General features: G+C 47.5%; 3 protein-coding genes and 1 pseudogene across 3 annotated transcripts; 3 read left to right on the top strand and 1 right to left on the bottom strand.

The window, feature by feature from the left end:
• The first annotated feature begins 11800 nt into the window (after positions 1-11800).
• LOC136548875 (auxin-responsive protein SAUR36-like) lies at positions 11801-12491 on the top strand (annotated as a pseudogene).
• A 1113-nt stretch (positions 12492-13604) lies between these two features.
• LOC136552244 (auxin-responsive protein SAUR36-like) lies at positions 13605-14214 on the top strand. The gene has a single exon (XM_066543772.1). The coding sequence runs from the start codon at positions 13675-13677 to the stop codon at positions 14113-14115; it is 441 nt and encodes a 146-aa protein (XP_066399869.1). The 5' UTR covers positions 13605-13674; the 3' UTR covers positions 14116-14214.
• A 4781-nt stretch (positions 14215-18995) lies between these two features.
• LOC136548874 (secreted RxLR effector protein 161-like) lies at positions 18996-19676 on the top strand. The gene is made up of 2 exons (XM_066540247.1): positions 18996-19170; positions 19435-19676. Exons 1-2 carry the CDS (start codon positions 18996-18998, stop codon positions 19674-19676), a joined length of 417 nt encoding a protein of 138 aa, XP_066396344.1.
• A 5773-nt stretch (positions 19677-25449) lies between these two features.
• Positions 25450-26068, bottom strand: LOC136552243 (auxin-responsive protein SAUR36-like). Its single transcript, XM_066543771.1, has one exon. It carries the CDS (start codon positions 26034-26036, stop codon positions 25620-25622), a length of 417 nt encoding a protein of 138 aa, XP_066399868.1. The 5' UTR covers positions 26037-26068; the 3' UTR covers positions 25450-25619.
• Between the last annotated feature and the right edge of the window lie 851 nt (positions 26069-26919).

Here is a 26919-nt window from a genome sequence, read left to right as displayed (position 1 = left end):
AAGGGCATGGAGACAAGAGCACGTGCACGACTTTAACCTATACATGTTCTAATTCCTAAGGTGTCTACCTCTGAATGCCTTATTCTTTGAAATGTCTTTACCTTTGGGCTTCGGTTTCTTTCTTCACTTCTATGACCTGGTTCGTTGGCTTTACCTGGTGCGCAGGCCTTCATCTTCAAGGCCATCTCCTCCATTATCTTCTCAATGCACAGGTCTATGGCTTGGAGGTCTTCTTGGCACTGAGGTCTTTATCTTTGAGCCTTCTCGGTGCGTACGTCTTCATCTTCAAGGCCTTCCCAGCGTGGAGGTCTTCTCCTCAAGCCTTCTCGGCAAGGAGGTCTTCATCTTCGAGGCCTTCTCGGTGCGGAGGTCTTCATCTTCAAGCCTTCTCACGAGCACTGGGCAAAAAGACTTCGTGATCTAGAGTTGTTGGTCCTCCGACATGCTCCCCTAGCCCCTCTTGGCCAATGCTCATGACCAAATCCTCCATCTTTCTTGGTGTAGTGTAGTCGATGTAGTCAAAGTAGTGGAAGTAGATGTTCGAGCTAGATTTGCCGATGAGCCCCTTGAGTCGAAGTGGTTGACGAAGGTGTGGTAGGCCTTGGTGTCGAAGGAGTTGATGAAGCCCCTTGATCTTGGTAATGATGATAAGTCATTGTGATCATTGATGCTAGAGATGCTAACGAAGGCTCTGGAGCCGTTGTGGTAGGTGAAGATGATGGTGAAGCCCCTCCTGTCGAGGACCCTCCTGTAAAGGTGCTTGGTGGAGTAGATATTGTTGTTGACCACGAAGGTGTTGGTGAAGCCCCCTCGTGACAATGTATTGGCGGAGGCGAGTCATCCTGGTTCGCTATGACTATTTGCGAAGACCCTCCCGCAAAGGTGTTTGGCAGAGGCAAGGTTGGTGTAGATGCCGAAGGTGATGGTGAAGGCCATCCTGCGAAGTTGTTTGGCGAAGGTGAAAGCTCTAGTTTGGTTTTGGTGAATTGATAAAACCCTAAGTGCTAACCTAGTTTATCAAGTGATCATGACATAGGTAACACATTCCAAGTGGTGAAGCAAATGAAGATCATGACATGATGATGGAATGCCATGGTGATGATCAAGTGCTTGGACTTAAAAAGAAGAAGGAGAAAAACAAAAGGCTCAAGACAAAGGTATAAATAGTAGGAGCTATTTTGTTTTGGTGATCAAGACACTTAGAGAGTGTGATCACATTTAGGATTCGATAGCCGTACTATTAAGAGGGGTGAAACTCGTATCGGAATGCGATTATCAAAGTGTCACTAGATGCTTTAACTCATTGCATGTGCATTTTGGATCTAGTGGAGTGCTAACACCCTTGAAAATGTTTGTGAAAATATGCTAATACATGTGCATAAGGTGATACACTTGGTGGTTGGCATATTTGAGCAAGGGTTAGGAACTTCACCGGCGGAGTGTCCGCCCGTAGAGTGCAGACAGTCCGACGGTGCCACCGGCACCCTAGATAGAAAAGACGAAGGTCACTATAAGTGACCGGACGCTAGTCTCTGAAGGACCGGCGCGTCCGGTCAGTAGCAGCAGAAGAAGCACAACATCGGTCGTCGACCGGACGCTGGCGCTGAAACGACCGGACGCTAGCTGGCTGCGTCCGGTCACACTGACATGGTCATGCACAGGGTAGTCGTCGTGTGACCGGACGTTGGGTGAGTCCGGTCGAGCATGACCGGACGCGTCTAATCATGAAAAAATGTTTCTGTATGCTTACTGGAAACGACCGAACGCTGGGGTTCAGCGTCCGGTCACTTTGAGCTGCTGCGTCCGGTCATCACTTGACCGTTGAGATCGGGCGATCAACATTTAAAGAGAGGGGACACGTGGCACGCATCGCGTGATCGGACACTGAGGTCCAGTGTCCGATCACCCCATGTTGTGCCCAGTGAAGGGGTACAACGGGTCTATTTCGTGGGGGCTTCTATTTAAGCCCCTTGGCTGGCTCAAGCTCATACTTTTGGCTATTTGCATTGACATAGCAACCTTGTGAGCTTAGCCAAAGCCCTCCCACTCATCTCCATCATTGATTCATCATCTTTGTGAGATTAGGAGAGAATCCAAGTGCATTGCTTGAGTGTTTGCATTTAGAGGCACTTGGTGTTCGTGTTTCGCTGCGGGATTCGCTTATTACTCTTGGTGGTTGCCACCACCTAGACGGCTTGGAATAGCGAGGATCGTCAAGCGAAGAGTGGTGATTGTCTCTAGCTCCGATCGTGGTGATTGTGAGGGGTTCTTGACCTTTTCCTGACGGAGAGCCAAAATGTACTATAGTGGATTGCTCGTGGCTTGTGTGATCCTTATCTTGTGCTGGTTGTACGGCACCCTATTGAGGGTTTGGCGTGTGATGTCAATTAGCTCGTGAACCTCCAAGTGAGTGAATCGTCACAACGAGTAGCTTGCCGGCAAGCAAGTGAACCTCGGTAAAAAATCATTGTGTTCATCATTTGATTCCGAGGTGATTAATCTTCATTGATATTCATTCGTGTGATTGATTGGCTCCTTCTTCGACACGGCGGTATAAATAAATTACTCACTCTCTTTACATTACCGCAAACTAGTTGTCAAGCTCTTTAGTGTAGCTAGTTGTGAGAGCTTGTTAGTTTGATTAGTGTGGCTCTTTAGTTAGCTTTTGAGAGCACACTAACTTAGTGTAGTGTCATAGCTATTGTGTGGATAGAAAATACATAAACTAGAATTGTGGTAGGTGGCTTGCATTTTTAGTAGGCTAGCGCAACACTTGCTTCACCTCATAATTATCTAATCGGTTTGTTAAGTGTTGTTGTAGAAAATTTTAATAGGTTATTCACCCCCCTCTAGCCATTAGGACCTTTCAGAAGGCCCTTCTGAAAAATGTGTTTTGGCAGAGGCAATGTTGGTGAAGTCACTGAAGATGGTGGCGAAGCCCGTCATGCCAAAGGCGATGCCAATGTAGGCGCCGATGCCGCGTGCCGAAGGCCGAAGAAGTCATGTAAAAATGCACCTAAGTTGATCTCCAGCATTTTTTCAGGGACTTAAGTTGGGCGTTATAGCTTCGTCAAATATCGACTTGCTTGCAAGTCTTTCGACACTCAGAAAGACACTGTCTTTCTACTTGCTGCAAAAGATGGTTAGTCATTTCATATAATATGCAAAGGGTGAAGTTTTTGAAGGTTTTGAGAGAGTAAAGGTCCCGATGCCTCCTACATACAGGTCTTTGTCGGGTAAAGCTTTTTTAAGCTTTTGGGAGTGACGGCACCGATGCCTGATCATGGACAGGTCTTTGTCGAGTTACCGTGGTGCAATGCATTTATGTAATGCATGTATGTATGTGATGATGTAAGTAAGTGCATTTGCATGAAAATATTAAAAGAGGTAAACATATCATACACTCTGCAAAAATAATGGTTATGCTTGAACAAAAGATAAGCTTTGCATATAAAAAATAATACCCTCGAATGAGAGGGTTGTAGTTTTAGATGGCTAGCGAAGGCTGCCATTCAAGAGCCTGCAAGGTTATAGATGTGACTTTTAACATTGAACATAAAAAAGGATCAGTTTCCTGCGAAGGTTAGCTCAGATAAAATTTGGTTAATGCATATTATAAAAACCTAAAAAAATTAAACAATATAACCCGCAAAAAGAGAAAAACATGTTGGTGTTTGTGGGTTCGAAGGTTGGGTATCTGTCGAAAGTCGATTTCTGATAGAGACCGCCGACTAGAAGGCTGCTGACATACGAAAGTTGCTGAATGACGAAGGCTGACAACTGACTGAGACTGCTGAATAACGAAGGCTGCTGAATGACGAAAGCTGCTGATAGACGAAGGCTGCTGTCAGACAAAGGTTGCTAAATGACGAAGGTTGCTGAATGACAAAGGCCAATGACGGACGAAGGCTGCTGACTGACGAAGACCAATGACTGACGAAGGCTGCTGACCGACGAAGGCTACTAGTTGACGAAAGCCAATGATTGACGAAGGCTGCTGGCTGACGAATGCCAATGACTGATGAAAGCTGATGACCGACAAAGGCTGCTGGTTAACGAAGGCCAATGACAGACGAAGGCTGCTGGCTGACGAAGACCAATGACTAGTGAAGGTTGCTGACTAAGGACACCCAATGATAAATGAAGGTCATTAACTGATAAGTGCCGATGGTTGACGAAGGCTATAGACTGATGATACCCTGTGATAGATGAAGGCCACTGACCGGTGAAGGCAACTGACTGACGAATGCTGTTGACTATCGAAGGCTGATAATTGACGAAGGTTGCTGAGAACCAATGATAGATAAGGGCCACTGATAAAATGTTGAAAGCCAATAACTGACGAAGGCTAATAATCGATGATTGCCAATTATAGATGAAGGCCACTGACTATTGAAGACCATGACTGACGAAGACTGCTAACTATCGAAGACCACTGTTAATAAAGGATCACTGAAGTATCTGACGAAGGTTGAATATTCCATGAGAACCGTTGATTGACGGAGGGTACTGACTGATGCAAACTCAAGAACTGGAGAGATGTGTGACGAAGGCTGAACATTTAATGAGAACCGCCGTCTGATAGAGAGTACTGACTAATTTGGCTTGGGAAGGTGAAAACGTGCATATAACGATGAAAAAATATACTCTAGGGGGGTGTTAGCTTGGGAGGATACGAAATACTTACAGTGGTGGTGATCTGCATGATAGTAACAAATAGAGGTTCAACAAAAGTAATAGAAAAATGTTTTAAGTTAGCCAGACAGGCCAAGCATGTAACGCCATTTAGGCCATACTTTTGATATGACGAAGGCCTCAACAACTTGCCTGGTCACAATGGTGACAAGTTGTATGTGATGGTTAATTTGTGAAATTTGTTTGGAGAGATGAAGGTTAGATCAAAATTGTGACGAAGTAAATCATAAGGGCAAAAAATCATTTGGCACAATAAGTTGTTGAAAATTTATAGACCGATGAGAAATGCTCACTTGTTCTAGTTTGATTCCTGCACGAGGATACTTTTAGCATGTGTGAGAAGGTTAGTGATTGATATATATGCGCAATAATAGTCGTATCATCGTGTAAACGAAGGCTAAGATACTGCAAAGCACAAGTTAGATATGCGCAAGGTGCAAATGCCTTAGGCTAAGATGCTATTGTTACCTTATTCAAGTGGCAAGTTCATGTAAGAGAGCGCTTTTGACGTCTATATAAAAGGTTAGTGTTTGATGTATAGAGCATTATAGTCTAGGAAGGGAGAAATGAGAGATACTTATCTTGTATATTGGTGATGCGAAGTCTAGAAATCCGACTCCGAAATTTCAACGTTCAGAGAGAAAATTCCCAAGGCTTCAGCTTGAAGAAGAATTCCAGGCTTTGATTTCCAAAGGCCTTCTAGAAAAGTTCCATTGAAAATTCCCGAAGGCTTCCGGAGACACCAGGAGATTGCCGAAGGCTCATCACGGCGACAAATTCCCCAAAGACAAATTCCTCAGACTTCCGAAAGCGCCAGAAGTAGCCTGGGCAGACAACTGCGAAGGTTTGTCTCTGAAGGAGTACATGCTGATGGACGTCCGAGCTAGCTATTTATTTGCCTACTAGCTGAACTTGCTGAGTGCAACGAAAAGAACAGAGGAGACCAATTGATTTTTTCCTTGGTCTTCTGACAGCTGACTATTGCTACTTGAGTTTCGTATGCTTGCTATGGTGCTGAAGTGGTCACTTAATTACCTGCAGGCAATAAGTAGGAACACTCTGCGTGCTCTGTTGGTCAGCCGAAGGCTATATCTTGACGAAAGGTCTAGAACTTGAAGTTAGTAGATTTAGCAGCAAAGAAGATAACTCAAAGATGTGTGCATGTGTACGTCCGTGGTGAATGCACGAAGTATGTGAACTCACCTTGGTGTAATTTTTGAAAAATGAACCGAGAACTTATCTGGGCCTTTCTTCGCTGTGCTTGACCTTCACGATCCCTTGGGGCCTTCAGTTATGGAGTGCACCAGACCAATATCTTCGACAGAGCTGGCCAGGACCTTCGGGGCAAGTTTGGACCTTTGCCTAAATTGGACCTTCGCGTTCTTCTCATGTGCGGAGCCTTCATTAGCCTCCATGCAGAGGGGCTTCACGCGCAGGTCATGCACGGAGTCGTGCTGAGGGACTACGTGCTCGGGTTATGCATGGAGCTTTGCTTGTTCCTTCGCTTGCACTGGACTGCCGCGCCGGATCATCACGGTAGCCTGGCAGCCTGTACCTTCGCGCTCTATACGCGCGCGCTGAGCCTTCGTGCAGTGTGGCCTTCACGTGTATGAGGCCGGGTTGCTGCAACAATTCTGCCCCTTTGGCTCATAGACAAAGGTTAGTGAAGCATTGCATATTTTAATGCATCTAGGTACAACGACTGTAAGTAGAGTAGGAGTGTGCAGATTGGTATCGTATTTGAGACCAACGGCGAAGCAATAATTACTTGGCAGGCCTGATCGGGGTATGTATTCGTGACTTATCTGGACCTTCGTGCTATGGTATGCATTTGCTGGACGGTGGTGAACTGTCGCATCAGGCAGAGCCTTCGCTCTGGCGTTGGGCGGTCCGACCTTCGCGGTCCATGTTGTGCGTCCGACGAGGTGACGAGTCGAGGGTCTTCCTCCATGGCTGGGCGTTCGGTTAACCAAAATTGATCAGTTCGGTTCAGCTAATTCGGTTATCTGAAAAGAAGGGGCCGATCGGTTACTTTGAAAACGTGGAACCGAGGAATTTCGGTTTCGGGTAATTCGGTTCGGTTTCGGTTCTAACCGATGGAACCTATTTTTTCAGAAACCAAGAAACAACTCATTCAATTGCAAATTTCGGTAGCATTTTGCCTGATTTTCATGCAGTCAAAAGGAACAATTTAAACAGCAATACAGAATAAACCAACAACACATATATGTTATTGTTCTCTCAAATGTTCAAGCATAGAGCAATATTCAAGCCTGCATTCTAGGGGCCTTTACATAGTTCGATTATTTCAGGTCAATTCGGTTAACCGAGTGCTGGAACCGAATTAACCGTAATAATTTCGGTTCCTGGGAACCTGGAACCGAACCTGGGACCGGATATTTCAGTTTCGGTTGCTTTGGTTTCGGTTCCGGTTAGTTCGATTTGGTTCTCGGTTCCGATTAGTTTGGTTTTGGTTACTTTGGTTCACGGTTCGGTATGTATTCGTGACTTATCTGGACCTTCGTGCGATGGTATGCATTTGCTGGACGGTGGTGAACTGTCGCAGCAGGCAGAGCCTTCGCTCTGGCGTTGGGTGGTCCGACCTTCGCGGTCCATGTTGTGCGTCCGAACGAGGCGACGAGCCGAGGGTGTTCCTCCATGGCTTGCTAGGCGAAGGTGTAGGTCGTGCGACTTGGCCTTCGTGGAGTTCGAGAAGGGCTCCATGGCCGATGGTGTTGGCCGAGGGTTACGCGAGCTCACGTGGAGCGGTCCGAGGGCCAAAGGTGCTGGTCAGGCTGGTTGCGTCGCAGAGCTCCGCGAACAGGCCGTCGTACATGGAGACTTTACTTCCGGCACCTTTGCTGTTAACAACAAACACTAGAAACGAAAGTAGCATGTGTGCATTTGTTACGAAAGTGAACGGAGGCTGACGCTAAGAAGTTGATATTGAAATGGTTCACTCCGGACCCCGGAGCTTGGAGACCCAAAGGTCCCATGTACGAAGACGTGGCTTGGGCTGCCGAAGGTTGCAAGGTAGCAGGCGAGTGGCCCAGTTCTCCAAAGGTTATAAGAAATCTGATCATCTTTCATAACAAACATGAATGGTGAAGTGGTTAGAAACACAAAGGTCATGGGTTCAAGACTTAGCAATAGCATTATTATTTTTGGGGTTTTTGATGAATTGAGGCTGACTTATCTGAACTGCAGTGGATGGAGGACGAAGGCTGTGCGAAGGCTACACACCACAAGCCTGTCGAAGGCTATCAGATGGAGGCCGAAGGCTGGACACCTGGAGGTCTTCGGGATTTTTTTAGTTGACGTCTGAAGTTCCAACTCTCAACTCTACGAAAAAGTTTTCAAAGGTTCCAACTCTCAGCTGTTCAAAAAGTTTCGTGCCTAGCACGGTGGGCGCCAATGTTGGGACAAGCGTCCCAAACGGGGTTGAGAGGTGGAGGCTCCTCGGTGAAGGCCGACATGAGAAGGCCTACCGGGGAAGGTCGGCCAGAGAAGGCTCCCTGCAGAGGCCGGTGAGAGAAGGCTCCTGGAGAAGGCCGGCCGGAGAAGGATCCCGGTGAAGACCCGGCCGGAGAATGCTTCCGGTGGAGGCCGGCGGGAGAAGGCTCCCGGCGAAGGCCTGGCTGGATACGAAGGCCCGGCTATTGAAGGCTCTCGGCGGAGGCCGGTGGGAGAAGGCTCCCAGCGGAGGCCGGCAAGAGAAGGCTCCCAGAGAAGGCCGGCGGGAGAAGGCTCCAACACGCAAGAGGGGAGAGTGAGGCGGCGACTATGGTTAGCGAAAATTGAGTCGGAGAGGAGAGAGCCTCCCTTGCCCTCATGTTCTTGGCATTATATAGGTAAGCGGCAATTTACAAGCGACCCCTCGGTGAGGGTGGGTTTTACATGCCACTCCAATGATGCTAGTTGGGCCTCTTGCAGGGGACTTAACCCGTATGAATATGGCATGCCCAACATCCAGGTTCAAATCTGTGCACCTGATGGGAGCCACTATGCATTTCTCCAAATTAAGCCTTAAGCCTGTGGCTGTTCCAAAACGGTCGAGTATCCTGAAAAGCGCTGTCACTTCCTGTTGGACCGGGTTTAGGAAAATTACAGCGTCATCAGCGAATAGTGAAAGGCGGAGTTTGGCCTCTCTACCCCGCAGCGGTGATAGTGTCCCATCCACTGTGGCTTGCTCAAGTATTCTGTGCCGGGCATCGATCGCAAGGATGAACAAATAGGGTGAGAGAGGGTGACCTTGGCGAAGGCCTCGCGCATGACGGATCTGTTTTCCTTCAGCTCCGTTTAGCAGGACCGTTGAGTGCGCCGTGCTGAAGATGATTGCCAGCCACTCTCTCCGCCTTGCACCGAATCCTCTCTTCTCCAAAAGCTCCAGCATGTATTCCCAAGAAATTGTATCAAAAGCCTTTGATATGTATTCCCAAGAAATTTCTTGCGATGGTAAGCACGGGCCAAGTTCCTCACAAACATGAAATTGTCGTGGATACACCTGCGCTTAATAAAGGCGCTCTGTGCCGGCGAGATCAGTGGAGAGGCGGATGGCCAGCGTCTTTGTCACCAACTTAGCAAATGAGTGAATCAGACTAATAGGTCTGAAGTCGTTAGGATGCACAGCCACGTCCTTTTTGGGGATAAGGATTATATTTGCCCCGTTCATTCTTCCCATGGGTCCAGCTCGAAGGTCATGTATTCAATTCATTGCTGCGAGCACGTCTCCTTTGACAATATGCCAACATTTCTTATAGAATGCTCCAGTGAAACCGTCAGGCCCAGGTGCCTTCTCGGTTGGTAACTCATCCACTACATGTTTCATCTCCTCCATACTGAAAGGTTGGTCGATGTCCGGCGCCTCTAGCCTGCTAAGGCCAAGGTTCTCCCAGTCCAAGGTGTGGTGCCTGACGCTTTTCTCGCCGAGGACTCCTCTATAATATTGATTATGAGCTGCTCTTTCTCGCTGTGTTTCCAGACTAGCACGCCGGAATCATTCTTGAGGCAAGCAATCAGGTTCCTCTTTCGTCTTCCCTTGGCGCGCTGGTGGAAAAACTTGGTACATGCGTCCCCCTCTCTGATTTGTAGAATACGTGAGCTTTGTCTGCGCCTTGATCTCTCGATGGCTGCCCAACCCAGGACCTGTGTCTTTAGCTGCTTGTGGAACTCCAGTTCAGCCTCCGACAGCGATCGAGATTCCTGTGCCTTGTCCAGCATGAGAAGGACCTCGTTAGCTACTTGCAATTGCAATCGTGCTTCACTGAATAAGGATCTACTCCAATTTTTTAGCGCCTGGGCAGTGTGCTGTAGCTTGTTGTGAAGAACCATCGAGGGGATGTACCCCTGGCCGGCAGCTCCCAAGCCGTCTGAACAATCTGAAGGAAGCCAGGAACCCGAGTCCAAGTATCACATGTTTAATGTTTTGGTAGTCTCTCCTATGCTTGTGTGCTCTGCGCTCCTCTTCAACATGTGCCTTCTGTACAGAAGGGTGATATCCCCGCATAGGAAATTCGCATGTGTTTCAATATGAGTTCTCTTTCTTGAGCATTACCCATAACTTCAGAAGGTCTAGTCCATATCACTGAACTAAATGCTCGGTGCATCATACATATATGGTCTAAATTTCAGTATCTCAAAGGTATCGGTTCAATGCCAGTGGTATATCACTAAACGTGGTTGCAGCATTTGGTAAGTTTAGGATTTATTTCAGAGCTGGATGATGAGGTGTCAGCTGTTCTCGCTCAGATTTAATACCAGGCACTAGTTACAGAAAAACGCAGACAAGGAAACTTGGACTTGATGCTTAAATCAGATGATAAGCTGCGAGAGTTCAAAACTGAAATCGGTACCCTGGATGCTGAAACAAGTTGACTGAATTCAAAGCGAATGAGTTATAATCAGGCCTGCAAAGGATATGAGCATAGGGCATGCACACAAACCGTGGCTTTAATAGTTACATCTATCAGCAGATGCCAAAAAGAAAAAGAAGCAGAGTGCCCTGTAATGATGTATGGGTGTACCCAATTTCGCCTCATGATTGTCATTCGTCTAGTTTTGTCCTTGAAGTCCTGCAGGTGGAAACATTAAGAGTTCACATGAGGAGCTAGTGATCCAACAGACAGCCGGGTGAAGTTGTCGACCAAGTTGTTTGGATCTGCTGAGCACATTTAATCTGGTCGTTCATATACAATGTGCCATGGACGTGAACAACTGCCTTGCTATCTTATTGGAGAATCACAGGCTCAACTGGCCCAGACACGTTGGCCCAATGTTGATGTGGTCCTCTTTGAGGTTGCATGCTTGACTGCAGTCAAGTCAGTATGGAAGCACATTGTGATTAAAGATGGCAACGCCCCGATACCCGATACCCGACGGGCATTTGATCCATTAGGGGGCGGGGATGGAATCATATCTTTACCCGCAGACATCTAAATGGGCAAGAATCCATCCCCGACGGATATAGCGGGTACGGGAATGTTCCCTATTTACCCGTCCCCGTTACCCGTTGGGGAACCCGACTATTTGAGCTGCCATGCGAGTATTAGGCCCAAAGAAGCTCAACATAGGTATTTTGGCCCAAATCTGAACAATCATATATATAGTTTTTGTTCTAGGATCCCTAGTTCAATTTTTTTTCACCATCTCCGCCAGTAGCACAAGCACGCCTGCCTCACGGGCGCTCGTGCCACTCGCTTCCTCAGTTCGGTCTCTCTGTCACCTTTGCTCGTCCTCCTCGCAACCTCGCTCCTTCTCCTCGGCATCTCTGAGACTCCGACACTTATACCCGGGTGAAGAAGAAACGTCTCTGATTGCAAAGCTGCGACCCCAAGTGTCCTTGTTTATCGGGTATGCAGTACCCGTCGGGTATCTGTTACCCGACCGATGCCCGACGGGTACGGGGATGGGTAAGAATCTATACCCGAGACAATTAACGGGGACGGGGACGGAATGAATTCTTCGTAGCGGGGAAGAGAACGTTCCGGCGATACCCGACGGGCACATCCCCGTTGCCATCCATAATTGTGATACCCTTGCAGGGCCAAACACTGAAAGTATTGTTTCCAGCAAGTGCGAAAAAGATGGCTCCAGGGAAATATATTTAAGATCACACTGCTTTTTTTCCCGCAGCATTGCATGTTCTGGACGCATGGCCTTGTTTCCTGGCAGCTTGAGCTGATAGCCGCACTTGAATTGCATCCTTCCGTTTACCCTGCCCTATAAATCCATCAGCTTAGCACCAACACTTCCATCGGCCCACGAGTAAGATAAGCACAACACCTAATAGCTGAACATCATCACCTGGTAGAAGCTGAGCTTCTCTGAACTTTCCAACAAGAAAGGCAGAGACTGAATCAGCCATGATCAGTGTCAAGAGACTTGCTCAAATGGCAAGAAAGTGGCAAAGATTGGCTGCCCTTGTAAGGAAGAGCTTCATGCCAACCCCGGCGAAAGAGACTGAGGAGTCATCGTGATGCACGTCGTCGGTGGCTGGCAAGGGCCACTGCGTCGTGTACTCTGCTGACAGCAGGCGGTTTGAGGTCCCTCTGGTGTACCTTGGCACGATGGTTTTCAGCGAACTCCTGGACATGTCGCAGGCGGAGTTCGGCTTCTCAGGTATTGGCGGCAAGATCACGCTGCCCTGTGATGCCGCGGCAATGGAGTACGTTATGTGTTTGCTTAGGAGAGAGGCCTCTGAAGAAGTTGAAAGGGCATTCCTGAGCTCCATGGCGAGGCCTTGCCATTATGGGAATGGCTTGACGCAGCCCATGGGATTTGTTGTTCCTAGCTTCTGAAGATTAGCACTGAACTTCTAGAGCTTGTCATGGTGCTTTGTCCTCCCTGTTTCCATTTCTTTCAAGATGTAAATATGTAAATAGTTGATTTTGGGAGATTGGCAATGGAGCTAGGATGATTGCTAACCAAGAAATGGAACATCAAGTTTTCTCGGACTCTGGTCTAATCAACTAGGTAGTTCTACTCTGTTTTTTAGGTCTTAGATTTACGTAATTCTGGCATTGTACGAAAAAACCATGACAGTAATGCGGCCACTGTTTGTCTACACGACGGTTTAGACTGTTTACACGCCGTGTAAATGCTACGGAGTATATAATAGCTTGCCGTGTTCGTTTAATTAGTCATTTATCTTCGTTTAATCACCTTTTAGTCCGTTTAAGTGGTCGTTTAGCCTGAATAAATAGCTAAGCTATAGATGACCGTTTCGTCCGTTTAAACATTTATGCTAACACTTAATGCGGCTAAACCAAAATTGTAAGTGCTTGTCGGTGAACCAAACAGCGTGGTCAAACTCGACGCGATAGAACTACCAAGATTATCAGCTTGTTGCCTAGTTGTAATCCTGTAGGTCCATGTAACAAGGAGCGACGAAATAGAGCTCACATGAGATACTAGTGGTCGAACAGACCGCCAATTGAACAAGTGATATGAAGTTGTCCAGCAAGTAATTTCGGCCGCTGAACACCTTCCAGTGTGGTTGTTCAGATACAAGATGGTATGGGACGGATGGGAGTGGACAACTGTCACGCTATATGTCTCAATCTGAGGACCCAATTCAGATGTCCATTGATATCTCAGTGAAGGAACGTTGGTTCCAATTTTCATGTGGTCATCACGAGGCGTGCTTCTTAGACTCGACTGGCCACTATGGCAGCGCATCGTGATATCCAACTACTGAACTATCCAAGCACGTGCCAACACAGATGGCCCAGAGAAATCCGATCAAAATCACACTCGCTTTCTCTTGCAAGTTGCAACGCTGCATGTTCAGAGCTCGTGGCCTTGTCCCTTGCCAGCTGGAGTGGATAACTGCATTTGAACGGCATGCTTCTCTTTCCCCTCCTCACCTATAAATCCATCAGCTTAGCACCAACACTTGATCCGTCCATCAGCAAGCGAAGCACTACACCAAACTCACCAAGTAGCTGAATACCACCTGTTAGCCAAGCAAGAGACGGAAACATGGTCAGCGCCAAGAGACTTGTTCAAATGGCCAAGAAGTGGCAAAGGATGGCTGCCATGGCTAGGAGGCGGATCGCACTGACGCCGGCGAAAGGAACCACCGAGGGATCATCATGCAGCACTTCGCCGGTGGCCGGAAAGGGCCACTGTGTGGTGTACTCGGCAGACGGCAGGCGATTCGAAGTCCCGCTGGCGTACCTCGGGACCGCCATCTTCGGCGTGCTCCTGAGCATGTCGCAAGAGGAATTCGGGTTCGCCGGTGACGACGGCAGGATCATGGTGCCCTGTGATGCCGCCGTCATGGAGTACGTGATGTGTTTGCTTAGAAGAGATGCATCGGAAGAGGTGGTGAGGGCGTTCCTAAGCTCCATGGCGAAGCCTTGCCACTGTGGAAATGGCTTGGCGCAATCCATGGGAGTTAGCCAGCAAGCTGTGTTCTAGCTTCTGAGGATTAACAGTTTAGCACTTAGATTGTTTTATCATTCTTGAATGATACATGTAAATAGTTACATTGAGAGAGACCGGAAATGAAACTTAATATGGAGTATATTTGTTGGCTTCCTCCTACAGTTCGCTCAGCTAGAAAACAATTTTACATTCGAAATCTCGAAGGGCTTGTTCGGTTCTTTTCCCTAACCAGCTTGGCTCGTATCTAGGATTCTAGCCCCCCTGGCCAGGCTGAGATGATGCAAATACTCTTTGTTTGATTCATTGTATTGCTCTAGCCAGGTTGCACCGGGCCATTGATTGGTTGCATGAACTTATGACCCATTTCAGAGACGACGCATACGCCAAAAGTAGCTAGGCTGCATCACGCTAGCTAGGCTTGCGAGAAACAGATTTCAATCTCATTTCTGTGGAGTCAGGACGATGGAGGAATCTTGCGTGAGCTCAGCCTGGCCCAAGTCGACATACAAGCATCCAAACAGTCCTTCCCTGCATCCCACCAGCCAGGTTGACCCATATACGATCAACCAAACAGGACTGAAATGTTTCCAAATCACCAAGCCACTTTTATACTTTATTTCTCTCTTGGACATTTGCATTGAGTTTCTTCTTATTCTTCCCCATGTTCTTATTCTTCCTCCACCTCCAAACCAAATGGACACTCTACTCGTCGTGGGCGCCATGGCCACCCTAGCACCCCTCCCAGCCTGCCGCAATCACCCCCCAGCCAGTCGTAGCCACCCCTAGGTGGGCATAGTCGCGTAGGGTCAGGCCAGCAGCGCTCATAACCCGCCAAACGGTGGCTTCAGCTGGCCAGTGGTGGCTAGGGGCGGCCAGAGGTCTCCAGGCTTGCCTAGGACATGCAGGAAGAGGCACAACAAAAAGAAGAGTGGCAGCAATTGATTTTGCCACTTTCCTAGGGCGACGGAGGCGGTGATTGACTTCTAGAGGGTGACCGCAATAGGTTGGGCGGTGGCTTCTTTCTTAGCTCGAGAAGGAAGAAAAATTTAGAGAAGTTGCACCGACGCCCATTTTCTTCCAGGAATATCTTTAGCATGTAACCATTTTGCCCAAGCTTTCCCAATTTTCTCGAGTGCCCTCGGCGGCTAGCAGGGGCTATGCCGCGCTTAGCAGGGGCTATGCCGCGCTTGGCAGCGGCGGTGCGGGCTCCATGGCATGGCCGTCATGTTGGCGTCGTTCCTGGCCATGACTTAGGCACATTTTTTTCATTTTTTTACGGAGGGAGTAGGGATCGAATCTTGAGTGTCGTGCGTGGGATGTGTTGGCGTAATCACTGGTGGTTGGAGCTATCAATTGAAGCTGGTGAAGACGCGGAAACGCTGATTCAAAAGGAGTGCAGTTGGAGGCGACCAGCAGTTGGTGACCACGCTCAGGGAACGTGAGCGACGTCGTGCGCGGACAGCAGCGACGGTTGTATCTTGTTTTAGGCGTCAAGTCTGAGGGCATGTGTTAGCTAGTTAAGCTTGTGTATTACCCTCTGTGATGTATGTTGTGTCATTGTAACCTCAACTACTCTGTGTTCCCATATCTGAGTAAAAATAGCTCTGTCCTCCGTGTTCTGGGGTTCAGGGTCACATGTGTGTTCTTCATCTAGCCATTGTGATATTTGGTGATTGTGATCGATCTATGACTTACATCTGGTACCAGAGCCGAATCACAAGCCAAAGCATTGCGTGCGTTGTGCTGTGTCTTCCAGGATGGGTGATTGGAGTGCGAGAAGCGGAGGTGCAGGCGGCGGCGGTGTTAGCGGTCACAGGCAGTACGCCTATCTGCAACTGACAGCCACCAACTACACAAGTTGGAGCATCCGAGTCCAAGCAATCATGGAAGATCAAGGCGTCTAGGAGGTGGTGGAGCCGGAGGGGACGTCGAAGACGCAAACAACAGCTCAGTCCAGCAAGGACAAGAAGGCGCGGGCACACCTATTGCAGTGCCTGCCGGATGATCTGCTAATGCAGGTGGCGAAGAAGAAGACAGGCAAGGAAGTTTGGGACTGCCTGAAGTCGAGATTTGTTGGTGTCGAGCATGTCAAGGAGGCACAGTTGCAGACGCTCAAGAGCGAATTCGACGCCATGAAGATGAAGGAGGAAGAGACGCTTGATCAGTATGCTGGCAAGCTGATGGGGATGTCAATGAGATACAGCAACTTGGGCGGCACGTTGGATGACGCGGCCATGGTGAAGAAATTGTTCGACACCGTGCCGGAGAGGTTCATCAACGTTGTTGCTGGGATTGAGCAGTTCTATGATCTCAAGACCTTGGCGTTTGAAGAGGCGGTTGGGCGTTTGAAGGCATATGAAGAGAGAACTCAGCGGGGAGCTAGGAACTCGAAGACTGAAGGTGGGAAGTTACTCCTCACTCAGTCAGAGTGGGAGGCGAAGCAGAAGAAGGCAGGAGGTGACTCATCGGGGAGGAGCAAGTCATCTGAGGCTGGGCATGGTAGAGGTCATGGCTGGGGAAGAGGCCAAGGTGGACGCGGTGATGGGCAAGGCACGAAGAACGCTGGAGGTGGCAAGAAAGATAAAAGCCACATTCAGTGTTTCAAATGCAAGAAGTATGGCCATTATGCCAATCGTTGCCCAGGAGAGAAGAAAGAGGAGGAGGCGCATCACGCTCGTGCAGAGATGGAGCCAGCATTGATGTTCACTATTGTCGAGGAGGAGATTGAGTCGGAGTCCAAGAGGCCAACTCAGGAGATTCAGAGCATGCGGCAGAGAGCTGTGTTTCTGAAGGAGGAGAAGGTGACGCCGGAGTTGCATCTAACCAGAGGCGGGGAGGTCACCGGAGGCAACTGGTACCTGGACAACGGCCCTAGCAACCATATGATCGGGGATCGCAGCAAGTTCCTAGAGCTAGACGAGGGGGTCACCAGGAAGGTGAAGTTTGGAGATGGCTTGGTGGTGCAGATCGAAGGGAAAGGTTCAATCCTCTTCAACTGCAGAGATGGTGGTCAGTGGCTGCTCCGAGATGTTTACTTCATCCCTAGGCTCAAGAGCAATCTAGTGAGTCTCGGGCAGCTCACTGAGATTGGCTGCAAGGTGGTGATGGATGATGGAGAGCTCGAGGTGTTTGAGAAAAATCCTCTGAGGTTGCTAATGAAGGTGGAGAGGACAACCAATAGGCTGTATCGTGTTGATCTGAAGCCTATGGAGTCAGAGTGTCTGATGGGGAGCATAGAGGAGCCGACGTGGTTGTGGCATGGTCGACTTGGGCATGTGAACTTCAGAGCTCTAAAGATGGTAGGCAAGAAAGAAATGGCAGGTGGAGTGCCGCTGATCAGCAATCCTAACCAGCTGCGTCACCCATGTCTAGCTGGCAAACAGGCACGCACACCGTTCCCATCGGCAACAAACTACAGGGCGGAGAAGCCACTATAGCTTGTACATGTCGACCTGTGTGGGCCGATATCTCCATCTAATGCAGTTGTTAACAAATACTTCATACTCTTTGTTGATGATCATACTAGATGGATGTGTGTGCACATGCTAAAAAGTAAAGATCAAGCCACTGCTGCACTGGTGAAGTTTAAGGCAGAGGCAGAGAATTTTGTTGGGCAACAGATCAAGATACTGTGTTCTGATCATGGGGGGGAGTTCTTGTCAGCAGCTTTTGCAGGCATATGTGAAGCAACTGGGATCAAGAGGCACCTCACTGCATCGTATTCACCACAACAAAACAGTGTAGTGGAATGATGGAACAAAACGGTGGTTGAGATGGCCAGAACCATGATGAAGAGTATGAAAATTCTAGGGAGATATTGGGGAGAAGCAGTTAGGCATGTTGTCTATTTGTTTAATAGGCTACCTACTAAAGCTATGGGGGAGAAGACTCCATATGAAGTGTGGAATGGGAGAAGACCACACTTAGGACACCTGAAAGTGTTTGGGTGTTTGGCTCACATGAAGATCATTGTTCCACATCTAAAAAAGCTTGATAACAGGAGTCAGAAAGTAGTTTATTTTGGAGTGGAAGAAGGCTCTAAGGCACATAGGCTGTATGATCCTCTGTAGAACAAGGTGTTGGTGAGCAGAGATGTCATATTTGAAGAAAATGTGCAATGGAGATGGGGTGAGCGAGATGTGGGTTTGATTGATTTCCAAGTGGAAGAAGAAGTTGCAGTTTCTGTTGACTTGGGTGTTCCTAGTGGAGCAGGGGTGTTACCTACAGAAATAGGAGCAGAACCAATGGAGATTTCAAATGTTGGAGCTAGAGGAGATCCATCAGATTCAACACAAGTGGGATCAGGTGTACATGCAGGTTATAGCTCAGATGGAGAACCAAAAAGGTTTAAGAATTTGAATGATATTTATGAAAATACAGAAGAGGTTGTGCTAATGTATGATTCTGATGGAGAGGCACTACTAGCTGAAATAGATGTGCCAACAAACTATGTTGAGGCATCTGGAAACCCAGATTGGGTAGAAGCTATGGACAAAGAGATCCTGTCCATTGAGAAGAATGGGACATGGTACTTGTCCAAGTTACCAGCAGGGCACAAGGCAATTGGCCTCAAGTGGGTTTTTAAGTTGAAAAAGAATGCTCATGGTGAAGTGGTGAAGCACAAGGCAAGATTAGTAGCCAAGGGTTATGTTCAGAAGCATGGTGTGGACTATGAAGAAGTATTTGCACCTGTTGCTAGATTAGATATAGTGAAACTAATACTGGCAATGGCTACAAACAGAGGCTGGGAGGTTCACCACCTAGATGTCAAGTCTGCATTCTTGCATGGGGTTTTGGAGGAAGAAGTATATGTGCAGCAACCTAAAGGTTATACAGTGAAGGGAAAGGAGAATTGTGTACTCAGGTTGAATAAAGTCTTGTATGGACTCAAGCAAGCCCCAAGAGCTTAGAACATGAAACTTGACAGGAGTTTGAAGAAACTTGGCTTCAAGAGATGTCTGGTGGAGCAAGCTGTGTACACAAGAGGAGCTGGTAAAGCAACTATACTCTTAGGTGTATATGTTGATGATCTCATTGTCACGGGAGATGATCCAATTGAGATCAACAATTTCAAACAACAGATGACTGGTGAGTTTGAAATGAGTGACCTTGGTCTTATGTCTTCCTATCTTGGAATTGAGGTAGAACAGTAGAAGGAGTATCTGACCATCAAGCAAACTGCATATGCCAAGAAGGTGTTGTTTCAGTTTGGTATGGGGGATTTCAATGCAACAAAATATCCTATGGAACCTGGTTTGAAGCTGCATTTAGATAAACAGGGTGAGAAGACTAATGCAACAAACTATAGGAGAATGATAGGGTGTTTGAGATATTTGTTACATACTAGACCAGATTTGGCATACTTAGTTGGAGTGGCTAGCAAGTTTATGGAGAAGCCTACAGTATTGCACTTGAAGGTTGTGAAGCAGATACTTAGGTACCTTAAAGGAACAACTAAACTTGGGTTGGTGTATACTCAAGAAGGGAAGCAGGAAATGCTCACTGGATATTCAGACAGTGATCTAGGTGTAGATGTGACTGGGAGGAGTACTGGGGGCATGGCTTTCTATCTGAATGATAGCATGATCTCCTAGTGTTCACAGAAATAGAAGACTGTGGCTCTATCCTCCTATGAGTCTGAATTCATGGCTGCTACAACAGCAGCAAGGCAAGCATTATGGCTAAGGAATTTGTTGTTAGAGATAACAGGGACAGTGCAGAAGGTTGTGACTATATGTGGACAACAATTCAGCTATTGCACTTATGAAGAACCCAGTTTTTCATGGAAGAAGCAAGCACATTGATATTAAGTATCACTTTATTAGGGAATGTGTGGAGCGTGGGCAGATTGCAGTGCGCAGAGTTTGTACTGATGTGTAGAAAGCAGATGCACTGACAAAGCCATTGCCATCAGTCAAGCTGGCAACCATGAGATATTTGATGGTTGTTCAAGATCTTAGCTCCCACCAGGATTAGGGGGGAGATTGTTGGCGTAATCACTAGTGGTTGGAGCTGTCAACTGAAGCTGGAGAAGAAGCGGGAAACGCTGATTCAAAAGGAGTGAAGTTTGAGGCGACCAGCAGTTGGTGACCGCGCTCAAGGAATGTGGGCGATGTCATGCGCGGACAACAACGATGGTTGCATGTGTTAGCTAGTTAAGCTTGTGTATTACCCTCTATGATGTATGCTGTGTCATTGTAACCTCAACTACTCTATGTTCCCATATCTGAGTAAAAATAGCTCTGTCCTCCATGTTCTGGGGTTCAGGGTCACATATCCTATGTTCTTGTGTGTGTTCTTCATCTAGCCATTGTGATATTTGGTGATTGTGATCGATCTGTGACTTACAGGATGTGAGGAGGACCATTGAAGCCTAGGTCTGGAAATTTAATACAAAGAACCTTGACCATAGGATTTTTTTTGAATGAATAGGAGGGGCTTGCGCCCCTACTAAGATTTATTGAAAAAAGAATAGAAACAAAACAAGTTCAAAGCTCAAAGGTCAAAGCTCAAGGCTCAAGGCTCAAGGCTCTTAAGCAGTTCAGGAAACATGAAAAGAAAAGAAAAAGATAAGCTTGGTTGAAGCCTTGAAGGAATGGTTTTTAGCTATTGATTTTAATGAAATTGGTTTTCTAGGTATAAATTTGTGGCAGAACCGTCCGAAATAACACACCTTCGGAGATGCTTGTCTTCCACTAGACATTAGGTATCCCGAAAGTAAGATACACCAGGTGGTTCTGTCGAGCACACCCCAAGGGAGAACTCGAGCAATCCACGTTTTTCATCTAGAATCCAATAATGAGAACGAGTTTACAATATTTAGTCCATTTTATACAACAAGAGTTCTCGGAAATACATTATTACAATACCAAGTTCAGAGTGCGGAATTTAAACAGCGGAATTGAAATAAAATCTAAAGATAAGATACAAGGATCCGTCTGTGCCCACTAGAAGAATCCTCCACACAATAGCCACTCCTCAAGATGCACCTGCAATAGGGGTAAATAAACCTTGAGTACACAATGTACTCGCAAGACTTACTCGACTAGTGGGAATAATTTTTTGACTCCAAAGGATATGATAAGCTTTATGATTTGCTGGGTTTCCATTTTATGAAAAGCATTACTAGTAGTGAATCCTTATGAATGTGTTTTATTAGTAGTCATGATTAGTTCATTAGCTAACCATTATATGTAAGCACCTGTTCTACTTTCAAGCAAGAGTTGAGCAATCAGATCCATTCATCCCCTTTTATCTTCCAGTTCTTACTACGGTGATAGACCATAGCCAAGTCGTACCGTATCACACGACGATTCGCGAACCAATGTATCTCAGCTAGGTACCCCGAAACACACGCCCCACTTATATCCCAGGCATAAGCAAGACCAACCCACCACTCTCCTATCAAGGGGTCCAGGTCCCTGTCCAAACTTGGATTCTAAGCCCCCACTCCTGAGTCCTGAACTCAGTCTGGTGCTTAGACCTCCACCATCTCCGTCTCCAATCAGTCGGTTTAGAAAGAGCCAGAACCCACGACAAGAGATCAACGAGTCTTCCCGCTCCCATAAGCAAGTATGTGCTCAGAATAATAAGTCTGTGACCTAACTACCATCCACAGCAATGGACGGTCCTTAACCAACACGGATAGAGAAAACAGTGTAACCAAGCTATGCCCGTTGGCCACGGGACACAACCTATTACACCCACCAATACCCGTACCATATCCATGTCCGGTCTCCATTTTCTTTCACCATTTTATCATGAGAGTAATAATAATAATCACCTATTGTGAGTAACGACAGGTTACTCACGCTACCGATAGCCTAAGCATAGCAGCTACTCGACCTATGCTAGTAGGACTCATAGGTAGGTTTATCTATGCATGTAGTTTCAATATAAATCCTATAACGTAAATACACATCACATATATATATCCAGTGATTATTCAAAATAAGGGTTATACACCGGGGCTTGCCTTGGGCAGGCAGATTGTTAGCTATGTCAGTCGTCGGTGGCTCCAAGGCTTCCTCCTATATGAGGACCGCCTTCTCGTACTCCTCGATCACCTCCTTGTACTCCTGCTCTCTGGTGGTCATGAACTCCACCAACTCATTCTCTATATGCATGCAACGATGATGCAACACTAATGAATAAGAATACATCTACTAATCTACTATGCTAACTCTAATGACTAAGATACTAAGCTAACTAGTATTTTCATCAAACAAGGTACAAATTCATCTAACACGTATTAACTTAACAACTAAAATACTCATTCTCTACATGCATGCAACGATGATGCAACACTAATGAATAAGAATACATCTACTAATCTACTATGCTAACTCTAATGACTAAGATACTAAGCTAACTAGTATTTTCATCAAACAAGGTACAAATTCATCTAACTCGTATTAACTTAACAACTAAAATATATTCTTGCTTCTACTAGCGATTTAACATATATTAAAACAAGGAGTATCTAACTACCCTAAAGCTTAGCCTATTCTAAGGCTACAAAAATTACAGCGAGCGCATAATAATACCATAAAACTACCATAAAATTTTTAGAGCTAAAGCTATTACCATTTTACCACAAAAAATCCTACAATTATTAACCTAATAATATTAAGTATTTCCAATTGATTTAATAGACCTCAATTTCATCACAGATATGTATGAAATAATTATATTAACAGATAGATAAAGAATTTAAGAGCCTAACAAAATTAGTTTCACGATTTTTGGACACCTATGAATTGTTGTTAATTATCAAAGTTCAGCTCAGAAATAAAAATAAAAAGATATTTCTATTTGCCACGAAAAAGATAACCGAATCTGGCCCAACATGGCCCACGCGAGGCATGGCCCACGCACGGATGCGACCCACGGCGAGGAGCCCGCGTGCGCCCTGACATATTAGCAAAAGCGCCCCAGGACTATGAACAAAATAACCCACAGTCCACGTTACTATTCCTATAGACAACACCTATGCAAAAAGACCCTTGCACTCTCTCCTCTTTACAACGGCATGGTCGCTGGCCTCCCCCGCGCGCTCCGACGTGGCGAGCGGTGGCACTGGCGACAGCGCTGGCCACCTGAGCCCCATGCTAACCTAGCTAAGAGGCCGAATCTCACCAAGGGGTCGACGTGAGGCGATGTGCGGTGGTTGCATGAGCTAGGACGCCGTAGAAGGACCTCTCCACGACGACGGGCACCCTGTGGCAATGGCGACAGCGTTCTGGTGAGCCACAACAACAACAAGGCAGTAAGGGTAGCGGGTGACGAACGATAACTCACTAGTGACCTAACCGAGGTGCCGGCTCGGCCGGAGATTACCCAAGCGAGGCTGGCCACGTGCGCGCTGCGAGGTGAACGGCGGACCACAAAGGCACGGTCGCGTCAGCGGCGAGGAGGTGGCACTAGAGCTACGACTAGTGCGCGCATGGTGTAGAGGGGCTCAAGGAGGAGCTATTGGTGCAACCAATTCGACGCAGGACTAAGTGGGGAGGACTGGCCATGGTGCGGGCGGTGACGGGTCTTAACGGCGTGGTGGCGGGGCGAAGCTCCAAAATTGAGGCTCGGCTGAGCCGCAATCAAAGTGGGGTGGGGATGGCTAGTGAGGGGACGTGAGGGCGCAGCGGTGGGCGCAGTGAATTAATGGAAGGCGTCCTCTCACGTCTAGGCGCTCTGGCGCGGCAACAGAGAGGCGGACAGGGGAGAGGCAAGCGGACGGGAGGTGGTGGGGACTTGGTCAGAGGCTCGGCATGTACGTGCTTGGCGGGACACGATTGGCATGACCGGGGTGGCCCACGGCCACGCGCTCGCTGCCGATGTGTCTCGCTCGCCGTAGTGTCATAAATGGCAAGGCGATGGCGACACGGCCTCGTGCGCGTAGCGTCAAGGCGGGCCAACAGCACAGCGCAGCGGCAGGCACGTAGCGTGGCGATGCGACGGTAGCGGCAGCGACGTTGATGCGGCGTGGGCGTGGAGGCAGCAGTAGCACCAGCGGTAGTCGCGGTGGCAGGGGCGATCGGGTGCATAGCGGACTGGCGGCCTAGCGGTGCGGCCAGAGTGGCCAAGCCGCGACAAGGCCATGGCGGCCACGGCCAGCCGGTGCGCGGCCACGCGCGCGCACACGGCACAACCGCAAGGCGACACGGGTCGGCCACGCGTGGTGACCATGCGCACGGCGCCAGACAACACAAGGTTGTGATGCGCCCGAATTTTAAAGCGCTGATCACGATCAAACCGTTGCTCCTAAACCTAAACCGGCTTCACTACACTCAAGATGGCATATGGAACTACTAAATCGAATCATAGCACTACACCACTCCTTAACCCAATCTCTCTAAATAAATTGCTAAACATAGCAGCGTCTAGCTGTCCACAAGCTTAGAAATTTTCTAAGCGTTTGAGCTAATCTTAATTTCATATTGCATTTCTAAGCTACTGAAAGTATTACTTAGCAATATTCTTTTTCAATACCAAGTATTTCATTGTCATCTACAAAGTTCATATTTCAAACTTCATTTAAGTGTCACATACATGTTCTATAGTGTTTTTGTTCAATAAAAATTAGTTTACACCCCTACTTGTTAACTGTATGAATCGTGGAGCAACTTTCGTTTCGCATTTTTGTTGCTTGTTTTAGTTGCAATGCATTATCTACTCACTTCACCACATGCATTAACACATAAGTATGATGCTTATGACATATTTTAGTAGATGATTAACGATGTAACACCGAGGATGTTACAAAATTCTTTGGTGCACAATGACTCGACTGTCTCAGCGGGGGATGCAACATGGAGTGTACCCAGCACTGTTCTGATTGTTCCTTTACAGTGGAGAAGTTCACATTGTCGAATGAAAAACATCACAGCAGGTGTCGGCGGTGGCTCTATCCCGCCTTGGTAGTCTAAACTTCGAAAGTTGTGCCTCCATCTTGCATGTTGCTAGGAGCGGGTTCAGAGATGCAGTTTCGGACCTGAACACAACTCCGTTTACTTAGCAAGGCATCACTTGCAGCAAAATAAATTTGCAAAACAGTAGGTTTTGAGCTTATGTTGCCAGACATAAAGTCTTGTGCATTTGCAATTTTGCAGTCTCGCATTCTGCAATTTCACCTTAGGTTGTGGTCCTTCTTCTTCTTTTTTGAACTGGTCAACTCTGGCCAGAAAGCATGGCCTTTACATTCCGCCAACAAAACTGATGGCAAAACACTGAATATTGCAGGAAGTTGCCAACTGGAAATGAAAGAGGCCGATGGTGCATTGTGGTTTAGCTGGAGAATGGATCGGAGTGGCATTAACCTTTCAGGTTTGGATTCAGAAAATTGTGCTGAAGAATTTCATTGGTCCGAAATTAAGCTCTTATGTGCTCATTGAACAAGAACACTGATGCTAACTTGCTAAGTCGCTACCTTCCTTGATCTTTTGCAGGATTAGAAGGATCTGAATAACACACCTCTTTGTCCTAATATTTACAAGCTGAACTACTACTTAACTACTTAAGTACTTATACAGCTGCAACAACTAACAGCAAGCTGCCACATACGGCGCCACGTGGTTTGCAGAGTGGCACGACATTGCCATGGTGCTCAGGAACGCCTTCTCCAGCTCCGCAGAGGCGCCCCTCCTCAGCACGCACAAGGCGTACTCCATAACCATGGCATCACAGGGCAGTGTGATCCTGCCGTCGCCGCCCGTGAAGCCGAACTCCTCCTTGGACATCTGCAGGAGCTCGGCGAAGACTGCTGTCCCGAGGCACGCCGATGGCACCTCGAACCGTGCCCCGTCAGTCGTGTACACTGTGCAGTGGCCCTTGCTCGCCACGGAAGTGCAGACTTCCTTTGCTGCTGGCGCCGCCCCCCGGGTGAGGCGCTTCCTCCCAAGGGCTGCCACCTTCTGCCACTTTTTGGCCAACTGAGCGATCCTGTTGGTGTTGATCATATTTATTGTTGGTTCTTTCTTTCTTGGCTGGAAACTGGAGAGCTCTTTCTGAGTTGAGATTGTGAGGTGTTCTGAGGCCTCTTGACCTGAATATATAGCTCAATCGAACTAGCTCGAGTGGGATGGTTGGGCAAGGGACAAGGCCATGAGGACGGTGAGTGCGATGTTGCAAGACGTGTCTGCGAGTACGATTTGGATAAGACTCTGATGGGGGCCGAGTGTTTGGTGCGTGCCGGTGCCAGTGCTGAATTCTCGTGGTGTGCTTTCGGTGCTGGAACTGGAAGTGGCACGAGGACCCCATGTTTGTTGGGACTTGGGACCAACGTGGAGCATGAGGGCCAGGTTTGTTCACCTGGTGCTACTGTGCCGTTGGATACATGAGCAGATCAGCTTGGGTTTAAATTTTAAAGTTTAAACAAAACAAGCTTGGGCACAAAAGCTTTCAGATACCTTAGGGCCTGTTTGATGGATGTTTTGAATGCCGCATTAACTAATCATGGTCTAACAAAAATTAATGAGTAAAATGTACCGTAGGTCCATTAACTTTTGAGGCAGAACTCTCAAACTATATATTTAGATCCATAAACTTTTTAAGTTGTTCACCGAAGATCCATATTCCTTCATTTATATTTGTATTTTGCAGAAACCTCCCTCTATTTCTTTTTCTTTCACATGTTTACCCCTCTTTGTCTTCTGAGCGCAGCGAGCATGCACGGTGGCTACGGAGTACGGATGCAAACGGCGCGGCTGCGGGTAGCCCGTCACACGTCCTTACGCGCCGCTTGCTTCTACGTGGGCATACACAGCGGCCCATTTCTGCCGCGTTTAGCTTGCGTTGAAGTTGGCGTTCGCATTTGCTGGCTGTTTGGCACTTGGCATAGGA

Source organism: Miscanthus floridulus, chromosome 4 (assembly GCF_019320115.1).
Source record: "Miscanthus floridulus cultivar M001 chromosome 4, ASM1932011v1, whole genome shotgun sequence".
Taxonomy (NCBI): Eukaryota; Viridiplantae; Streptophyta; class Magnoliopsida; order Poales; family Poaceae; genus Miscanthus; species Miscanthus floridulus.
The sequence above is the reverse complement of the archived record's forward strand: the minus strand, read 5'-3'. Positions and strand labels throughout refer to the sequence as shown.